Raw genomic sequence first — 10,725 nt, 5'->3', positions numbered from 1 at the left:
TCTTAGAAAAGTTCCATAGCTAGGTTTGGTAAAGTCGACACGACAATATATAAGTCAGACCCTTATATGGACTCTATATATATATAAAATCGATACACGTCTTGACACGACTTTTGTTATTTACTCGTTCAGACACAACCCACTTAAACATGAGACACTGCATCCCCACACGACACATGAAACTACGCAGGGCCTAAGGCCCTAACCCACATACAACTTTACACATCAACTCAAATCACTCAAACTCATTATTTGATCAACAAGATTGCCACCCAACTTTTTCAATGGTAGCCCAAAGGTATTGGACAGTCAAAAATTCAACCTTACAAGCTTAGTGTAATTGTCAGCATTTTTTATAATTGTAGTCAAACCAACTATATGTACAAATAATATCCATTTACTGTTCATTGGATAGTGCATTATTCCCAATACATAAATATTAAATATGGGGTCTGAATTCATGTTAAACTCTTCCCTCAACGCCAAAATTTACAATTTACATGTATCAAATTTCAAGATCCCCGCACCTTTCTCCCATGCTCCTTCACTAATCTCAACAAACTCCAATTTTCCCCAAATTAAAATACAAATTTAATTACAAAACAAAATTTGTTTTTTTAATTTCTTGCAAAAATCTACCAAAAAAAAGTAGCTTTCCAAAAATTGATAAACCTCTAAAAATTTAGAAAAACGACGAGATTTAACAACCCACGTTCTGAGTATATTTTTCCGACACCTTTCTTTTCTCTTTCAACTGTTTACGATCGGATCTGAGAATTATTATAAAAATTAAAAAAAAGTAAAGAGAAAATATTATTGGGAAATAAAAGCTTTTACACTTTTCGAAGTTCATCACCTCTCATTTTTACTCACTCACTCACATGATCACTCTCTTTCTTAGCATTTCCACTTCACTCTTCTTTCCAGGTATTTTCTCTCTACTTTCCTGGGTTTTTCTTTTTTTTTTTTTTTTCACTTTTCTTTGTTCATCATTTTCTGGGTTTTGATAATTGGGGTTTATTTTGATTAATTCTGTAATGGGTATGTTTTGTATTGAACTCTTGATTGTTTGTGTAATGGGTATGATTATTTTGATTAATTCTGTAATGGGTATGTTTTGTATTGAACTCTTGATTGTTTGTGTAATGGGTATGATTTTTTTTTGGATTTTTTATTTCATTATATGGAAAATGGGTAATTTGTGATTGATTATGTTATGGGTTTGATTTTTTTATTTGGGAATTTTTGATTATTTATGTAATGGGTTTGATTTTTTAGTAGTTTTTGATAGGTTGTTTTATGGGTTTTGTTTATTTATTTGTTTATTTTTTTTGAGAAATTTTGATTGATTGTTTAAGAGATGATTTTCTTGGGGGGATTTGATTGATTGAGTAATGGGATTTTCATGCATTGCCTGCGACGTAATCTTTTGGGTTTTCTTGGATTGTAATGTTCTGCTTTTTGATGCTTCAATTAATGGTTACATATGAATTTGTGGATAAGTTTTGTTAATTGGGTCTTAATGATGTATGTTGCGGATAATTGTAGAAATTTTAGTATAATATAAAGTAAGTTGGACTGAGATTGGTTATGTTGTTATCTGGATTTCACATTACTTTCTTTAATTTATTATTTTGTACCAATAATTTAGGTATTGAGATTGTTTCTGGATTAAATATGTATTTTTGTCAATGATTAAGTTAAGACAAGAATCAATTTGGTGAACTGGGTTTTATTGTCACAGGGTGTTAGCATCAACCACATCCATGGAATCTGCTGGTGATGCCCTTAATTTCGCGACGAAACCGCAGAATTCTGCTGGTATAGTTGGCAAAAGTTCTCTTTCTCCTTCAGGTGATTCTCCTGTTACTCAGCTTAGAAAATTTAGCTGCTGTAACTAATACCCCATAGTTTTAAACTTTGTCTGCCATTCGAATAGTTTTTGATAACTTTTTTTTTTGGGTGATGTAGGGGAAAGTTCAAGTGGTAATCAGGTTTCTGGGTTTGAGTCAAAATGTTGCATTAAGCATCCTGTTAAAGATTCTGAGGCTTGTGACTCAAACGGCTCGTTGGGTCCGTCAGCTTTTAGGTTAGACCAAGGGGTAGATGATGGACAGCTAAGTAGCCTGTTAGCTCCTCCATCAGCAATTAGCTATTGCCCTAGCCCTCCAAACAGTTTTCATTCTGCTAACCAATCTATAGAAGCCAAAGATACCATCACAGAAGCAAGTGAATGCCATAGTAGTATCGAGAAATCAAGTGAAAGTGCTGAGAATAGTCAATCCTTTGACTTTGTTGAGAGCAGGAAAGTGAGTAGTGCTTACAGATGCAGCACAGGCAGTGATGTTAGTGATGAAAGCAGCTCTAGTAGCATGAGTAGCACCATGTACAAGCCTCACAAAGTTAATGACGTCAGATGGGTTGCCATCCGCAAAGCTCAATCTCATTATGGGCAACTGCAGTTGAGCCACTTCAGACTTCTGAAGCAATTAGGATGTGGAGACATAGGGAAGGTGTATCTATCTGAACTGGTTGGAACCAGAACTCATTTCGCAATGAAGGTCATGAACAAAGCAGCTTTAGAGAGTCGAAAGAAACTTCTGCGGGCTCAAACGGAGAGAGAGATCCTTCAGTCTCTGGATCATCCATTCCTGCCCACATTGTATTCACATTTTGAAACAGAGAATCATTCTTGTTTGGTGATGGAGTTCTGCCCTGGAGGTGATCTGCACTCACTTCGGCAGAGACAACCTCATAAATGCTTTCCTGAGCATGCTGCAAGGTGGGATATTCTGTGGCCTTAATAATTACATTTAAGCTTTTTCTAGAAATCAATATTCCCTTTATGCAATACCTTCTTGAAAATTTTGTTGGATCAATCTAATTAATTCATGATTGTTCTGTTACAATATCCCTTAATATTTCATGAAAGCATTGAGAGCTTGTAGATTATAAAAGTAATATTCAGAGTTTTGTCATCGATTAAACATTGATGTGAGCTAGACTCTGCTGCAAGCCTGCAAATTATACTCATACCAACCTTATAGCGTATGAACATGCTTATTAGTAATTTCTTCTGCTGCGGAAGTGGATATGATTTAGAAACTGCCTGAGTGAGATAATAATAATAATTTATTGGTGGTGGTGGAGGTGGTGCTAGAGGGGTATGCATCTTTGAAATTGATCACCTACTATTCTGGTCAGGCATGGATTATGGATTATGAGAAGAGATGATAAGCAGTTGTTAATGTTCAATAATTTACAGACATACTGAATCAATATTTTTCTCTTTTTCTTGATAAAACAATTTGTTTATTTAGATCTCTTTATCTTGATAAAAACAATTTGTTTATTTAGAAAAAGGTGATTTATAGATATATGTAAATCATTGAATGTCATGTTAACCCAAGAACAAAAAATATTTTGTTGGAAAAATTATTTTATAATATTAGGTTGAGAATTTTGAATAATAGAGTTACTTACAATCATTATGGAAATTCAGCCCTTTTTTTGGCAACAAGCTATCTTTGTTGCTAAAATTATTACAACAATCTTCAAGACTGTGCAAGTGTTTCTTCTACCATAATATACACGCAGTTTGGCTTTATATATAGCATATAGTATCTGACCATAGGGTTTTTCCTTGTTTAATATTGTGTTTGGTTAGATTGGTGTTACCTTGTATAGCTGTGTTCTGCTCATGTAGAGGCTTTTTATTTTCATGAGTTGCTTATTTAAGACTTATTCTAGTTGATATCTGTGTGGATGGTTAATTTTGCTGTAAAACCAGTCATAGTAACTGTAGAGATGCATGATGAGAAAAAGAAGTAATTCTGTAATTGTATCATATGTTGTAAAAGCTTCTGAACCATCTGGCCGCTGTTTAACAATACTCTTTTCCTTGCAAACTTCACTTTTGTCTCAGAACTGGAAGCTGTGTAGTAGAAATATCATTTTGTCAACCATGATCATAGAGCTTATCTAATATCATTGCAAACCACAGCTCAAGCTGTTTAAAGGGCCCACTTTTGGATCAAACAGGACCAAATTTTGGTGTAGAGTTTAAAAGAACTTTGTTTTAATGGCATATGCATACCTTGAATATATTTTTTACACCCCAAACCTATGGAATGGGTATGTTGTAGTGATGCTTGCAAGATTGATATTCTTCTCACCACACCCCCTCCCCCAGCCTTTCACTTCTGGATTTGCTACATATTTTACATGGAGAATGGTGTCCATCTTTTGTGAAAGTTTTCTGCTGTTTGTCTGACTTTTTTTTTTATCAACAGATTTTATGTTGCAGAGATTCTCCTTGCCTTGGAATATCTACATATGCTTGGTATAATCTACCGGGATCTAAAGCCTGAGAATGTCCTGGTTAGAGAAGATGGACATATAATGCTTTCTGATTTTGACCTTTCTTTAAGATGTGCTGTCTGCCCAACTCTTGTTAAATCAGCGAACTCAACCCTCGAATCCAAAAGCTCACAATATTGTGCTCAACCTGCTTGTATAGAACCATCTTGTATAATTCAGCCTGCATGTTTCTCGCCTCGTTTCTTATTCAACAAGCACAAAAAAGCAAAGAAACCCAAACCTAAGACTGATCTATATTCTCAAGGCTGCCCTCTGCCTGAACTCCTTGCCGAACCAACAAATGCTCGATCAATGTCATTTGTGGGAACCCATGAGTACTTGGCTCCTGAAATCATTAAAGGTGAAGGTCATGGCAGTGCTGTAGATTGGTGGACCTTTGGAATCTTTCTTTATGAGTTACTGTTTGGGAAAACACCCTTCAAAGGGCAGGGAAATCGTGCTACATTGTTTAACGTAGTAGGCCAGCCCCTAAAATTCCCAGACTCTCCTTCTGTAAGCTTTGCTGCGAGAGACTTGATCAGGGGTTTGCTAGTAAAGGAGCCGCAGCACCGCCTTGCCTATAGGCGTGGTGCCACAGAAATTAAGCAACATCCATTCTTTCAGAGCATCAATTGGGCACTCATCCGCTGTGCTACCCCACCCGATGTTCCCCGGCCGTACACTCTGTCACCTGTGCCAACTGCCAATCCCCCTGCTACGTCTACCACAGGAGCTAAGGTGCCTGGTCTTGATGTTCCGCCCTCAGGTAATTACGTCCAGATTGATTTCTTCTGATTCTTTGTGATCATTGTGTTGGGGTTTTTCTCATTTGTGCTATGGTGGTCTCGATGCGTCACGGACCTCATATGACATTGTTGCTCATACGGTGAGGGAACTGCATTAGGCATTTGTTTAAGATACCAAGAACAATATTGAGAAATCGCAAGTATATTGAATAGATAGTGGAATTCCTGTATATTTTAATATTCTTTTGTCTAACAAAAATTCTTCATTTCTCTGTTAATACAAAATATGATGTTCGCTGATAAGGCTCAGATACAATGTGTATGCGTGTATTCTTCTAAAAGTTCCCTAATTCCGAAGCAATCTGAATCAATTCAACATTTTCTTAAATTTTCAAAAATGTCAACTTAAAGCTATAACCATTAATATTATAGTAAATTTTTTTTAATAAAATCGGTAATATTGAAATTACATATTGAGAAAACCGAGTGATATTAGGGCTATGGTTTAAATTAAAAAGATGCCTCTAATCAATGCCTAATATATACGTATTCTATCAAACTTGACGTAAAGTCGTAAACTAATAGAGATGAGGGAAGTGTTTGATTGAGCTTTGCTTCGACTCGATTAAAACTCGTGACATGAACAAGCCAAGTTCTTACAAACTTGGTTTAAAAAAAAAAAAAAAAAAAAAAAAAAAAAAAAAAAAAAGTTCATACAAACTTTGGAGAATGGGGTCAATGAAACTCTATATTATAAATCGGGTTCCCTCAAAGTTAAAAAACTTTGGGGAATGGAGTTCATACAAACTAATTCGATGCTAGTCTATTAACCTATACTAAAAGCGAAAACTTCCATTACACTTGTCATTACCTTGTGAAAAATTTTCCCGCTTTTTTCGCTGCTTTTTTTTTTTGTAAAATCTGTAAGTAAACTATTTATAACTTATGATATCTTCTTTCCAGTTTAACAATCATATTCCATATATACCTAAATAATAATATTTATGAACATATTTTATATACTTTATATTTTGTAATATTATTGTCAAATATATTTAACAACCGTGCATTGCACGGGATTTTAATCTAGTATGCTACTACGCATGTATCCCATCTTACAACTAGATGCGGTACTTTGTTGCGTAGTGTATTAACATGAGAATACAAAACGAGTTCAGAAGACTTATAATATGTTGCTAACATCATCACTAGTCAACCACCGTGGGGAATAGCCTTGAACAATATTGCTCATCACTCGTGTCTTAGAGGCCAAAGACCTCTCAACTCGTGTTGTTCCAGTTTGTTTGCAAGCCACACGAGCCTATCTTTGAGCAAAGCACCTGGGGCTTCATTCATTACAGTCCCAAAAGTGCTACTTGCCTATACTTCCTTCGCCAGTGTGCAATTAAAAAGGACGTGATTAATTGATTCCACTCGCAACACCACAAGCTCCACACAGTTCGTCCACTGCAATGTGTGTTCGAAAGAGCTCCTGCTTGACAGCCGCAGTCCCCTTGCAAATGTGCCATAGAAAGTGGATTAATTTCGGAGGGCCATCAGGACCACTATCCATGCCTCCCTCTCCTTGTCACAAATTACAGCAGCTACTCCGATTGTAACAGCATGGAATAGAGCATCGCAATGCAACAAATGGAGCCTGAAATTTGGTGCACAATCTTTAGTTGATCAAGTCAGGCCAACTATTTCAGAACAAGCTGAGCTTATCCCATGCTATGATTTCATTCCGGTGATTTTAGCTTACAGATTATTTAAGAATTTATTTGTTTTCATCTCTTATTCAATTAAAGATATTAAAGATAATACAGTGTATCTTGGAATAAGATCAATTCGAATGCTCTGTAATTTGGATTGGCATAGTATATTGAAAAGGAAAATTGATGTGAATAATTCCACTTTTTGAGCGTCGGAGATTAATAATTCCACCTTTAGGATATTTTTAAATAATCCCACCTTTGTACCCAATTTACTCCTAATAGTCCCAACTGGTCATGGAACTTGTTATAACAAGTTACCAAACACGTGTTGGCTAGTGATTGGTCAAATTAAAAAAAAAGTTTAATTTTTTTAAGAAAAAAAAGAAATTAATTGAATAATTAAAAAATCACCCACCAGCCCCAACCACCTTCCCCGCCGCCTGTTCCGGTCGACCTTGCTACCGGACTCCCCTACCCCACAACGCTGACCACCTAGATCGCCTCCCCAACGATGCCACCCCCCTCCCCCGAACCAACAACCTCCCTCCACCATTACGAAAACCCTCGAAACCAACCATCCCGCAACCCTTGAAGACCCTTTCTCTCTCCGGCCAGCCATCCCCAACCCCAACTCCAATGCCGGCGTCGCTATCAAACCCCCGATCCTAGCCCCTCCCCATCCCCCATTTGAACCTTCCCCGTCCCCGATCCCAGCCCCTCCCTGTCCCCCATCCCTTTTGAGGTCGCTCCGACCTTCCTTGTCCCCCCATTCTCGGGGCGCCTATCTTCCATGTCCCCCATCCCCACCGTGCCTTCCTTCCCTGACCTCGATTCAGGGCGATTTGGTGGGTTTTCAATTTTTCGGTGGTTTTGGGGATGGTTTGGCTGGGGTGGGATCCTGGTTGGTTCCTGGGGCGGTGGGAACTCGGTCAGTTTCTGAGCGGTGGGAAATCGATCGGTTTCTAGGTGGGTTGGTGGTTACAAGGTCTAGGTGGTGGTGGCCGTGGTGTAGCTTAGGTGTTTTTTTTTAATATTTTTTTTATTTTATAAATTTTGGACGAATCAAATTGTGACACATGTAAAATAAAATAAAAATTACCCTTCAACCGGTTACTGGTCACCCGGGACTATTTTGAGCGGATTGACATCAAATGTAGGATTCTTAAAAAGAATCCCAAAGGTGGAATTATTAATCTCCGACGCTCAAAAGGTGGGATTATTCCCATCAATTTTTCCTATTGAAAAAGAACAATTTTTACGGAGTTTTTTTTAATTTTTTTTTATCCAATCAAGACCCTAGTGAACTGGTACTTTCATAAGTCAATCAAATTTGACTTTGTAGGTTAGACTCATTAGAATCGAGGAAGAAGGATAAAAGAAATCTCACCCACAAAGAGGCCCTAGTGGGATCTGAATCATAAGACTAAATGACGAAGGGGTGAACTAGGTCGTTGGACTAATCCTTCCTAAGTCAAACAAAATTTAAAAACACTCAACAAACCTAAATACAAGTATAGAGGTAAGTCAAGGGTCGAACCCAAAGGAACGGTAATGTCTAAGTGCTTTCAATTATGTGCCTAAGCTAGGTCAAAAACGAAGGATAAAAGGTGACACTAACAACTACTAAAACGAAGAAACCGAACAAATAAAGTGCTAGGGATTAGGATTCACATATAATAGCAATGAACATAGCAAATTGGGATAGGAAGTTGACTAAGTCAAGTAATGCGAGGGAAGAACAATCATGCAACCAAAAGAGCATATCAAGCTATTCTCCTAGAGGTCTAACTAGCGTCAACTACGATAAACTCTAGCTAGGAAACATCACAAGACATCTCATTCGTGTAAATGCAAGCCACAAATCAATGGTCCGTATCAATGTGAACTTACAATGCAATCTAGTGCGAAGTGATCAAGCCTAAATCAAACACACACATGCACATAATCGATTAACCAATTTAATCATGAAAGGAATGGTGTCCTTCGAACAAGTGTATTATTCTGATAGCGGGTTCAGAATTATTAGAAAGCTAATATATTCAGTAAGGTCAAGTGATCGGAGTGCCTGGGTGGAGGTCGCTTTCGATCAGTAATATTAATTAATATTACAGCTTAATCTTGACTGAACCCTTTGGGTCACACCCAAGCAAATATATGCGAACCAACTCGACGAATTAATTCGGAAGAAATTAATTCGTCGCCCGAGAGTTAAATATTTAGACGTCGGTAATTCGAGCTTAGAGCGTCGAAACCGATCCTCGGAAGTCGAGTCAAAAATAATAAAAGACGAGACGCGCAAAATAATAATAAATCGACCATATTCCCAAAATACCCCTAGCATCGGAGTGCCCCGAGTATCCGAATGCTAAGGACAAAAATGTCATAGCAAAGGTGGCTAGCAAGCACCAAGCCGAGCCTAGCATGGCTGGCTGGTGCGAGCTAGCGCACCGTGCTAGCAGCCACGGCTAGGCATAGCAGCAGCCGCGCCGCACCACAGCAGCAGCCGCGCCGCGCCACGGCATCAGCCGCACCGCACCACAGCAGCAACTGCGCCACAGCAGCAGCTGGGTGCGGGCTTGGCTCGGGCCGGGCTCGGGCTTGGCTCGGGCCATAGGGCCGTGGGTTAAGGGGAAGCATGGAATATGGGAGCAAGTGAGAGAGGACATGTGGCACAAGGAGAGTATTGAGTGGGGAGCAAGTATGGTCCCCTACTCTCCATGTGGTCCTCACCAACCCATCTCACATGGTAATGCCACTTGTAGATTTATTATTAGTTTGCAATTTTAATTTAATTTAGCTTTAAATTAATTTGTGGAATTTCATGATCTCACATTGATGGGATAGAAATTCCCACTCATACTTTCCTCTATAAATACCAAGTTTGGGATTTGGAGTAAAGTGCTTGAGTGAGAGTTAAAAAGAGCATTCCATAATTTTTGGGAAAACTCTTAAACTCATATAACACTCGGGTTTTGGTCGGACCTTGCTAACCCCAAGGTAGTAGACCTTAAAGTTGTGTTCGCCCGTTTGTGGGCGGATACCGTCGGAGGCGCGGCGCTTGACGTGCTCGTATCTTTCAAGTAAGAGCCCCGGGTTTTGGGCGAAGCTCGCTTCGAGGGTAAGATTCGTTATCTTTTCTTTGTGATTATTTATTTATGCTTTATGATTCTAATTATTGCGAGTGGTTCCTCGGGTGGGGTTGTTTCCGCGATGAGTCGGACCCACCAAACCCCAACAACGGTATCGGAGCCCCGCTCGTTTATTTTTATAATCATGTTTTTTCAAGGTTTATTTTTGGCTTAATTTTCTGGTTTATGTTACTAATTAAATTAGTAGATCGGTTTTATTTATTTAATCCCGTTTTAATGTTGAGTTTGGCCCAGAACCCAGATTTTCGCCCAAGACTAGTGAATTTTGGGTGGAAAACGTGTTCTGGAAAGGTTTTTACCCCTATGGAACTGTGATTTTAGCCAAATTATGACCAGAAATGCCTTTTTCGAGGGGTTTTTTCTAACCTTGAAATTAATGGCATAAATTGTTGATTATATGGTTGATTATTTGCATTATTTTCTGCATTTTTATGTCCCCTTAAAGCACACTTACTTGGTAGTATTTGATGCTTAAAGGTTGATTTATTTTCACATAATTGCAAACTAATTGCTTTTTAGTGTGAAAATTTTATTTTTCAGGCTTCCTAGCTAAGTGTTAAAGATTCAATCTTTATTTGTGATTAGTGATTGAAACTTTAAAAACCACTAAATTCCATGTTATTTTGAGTTGAACTTTGTTGTTTTAATCATTTTGAGTTGATTGGAAACATAAAGTTTCGATTTTTGTGATAGAAATTTGGTTATCTTCATGTTGGAAGATATAGTTTTCAAGGATTCACAAAATTTAGATGTTGG

The 10,725-nt window shown here is 38.0% G+C and overlaps 1 protein-coding gene across 1 annotated transcript; it reads left to right on the top strand.

The window, feature by feature from the left end:
• Positions 1–463: 463 nt before the first annotated feature.
• Positions 464–5,443, top strand: LOC145603151 (serine/threonine-protein kinase D6PK-like). The gene is made up of 4 exons (XM_081659279.1): positions 464–927; positions 1,745–1,854; positions 1,972–2,782; positions 4,293–5,443. The coding sequence occupies exons 2-4, from the start codon at positions 1,767–1,769 to the stop codon at positions 5,152–5,154; spliced, it is 1,761 nt and encodes a 586-aa protein (XP_081515405.1). The 5' UTR covers positions 464–927; positions 1,745–1,766; the 3' UTR covers positions 5,155–5,443.
• The last annotated feature ends 5,282 nt before the right edge of the window (positions 5,444–10,725 follow it).

The sequence above is a fragment of the Chenopodium album genome, chromosome 21 (assembly GCF_948465745.1).
Source record: "Chenopodium album chromosome 21, dcCheAlbu1.1, whole genome shotgun sequence".
Classification (NCBI taxonomy): Eukaryota; Viridiplantae; Streptophyta; class Magnoliopsida; order Caryophyllales; family Amaranthaceae; genus Chenopodium; species Chenopodium album.
This window is presented reverse-complemented; position numbering and strand designations above follow the sequence as displayed.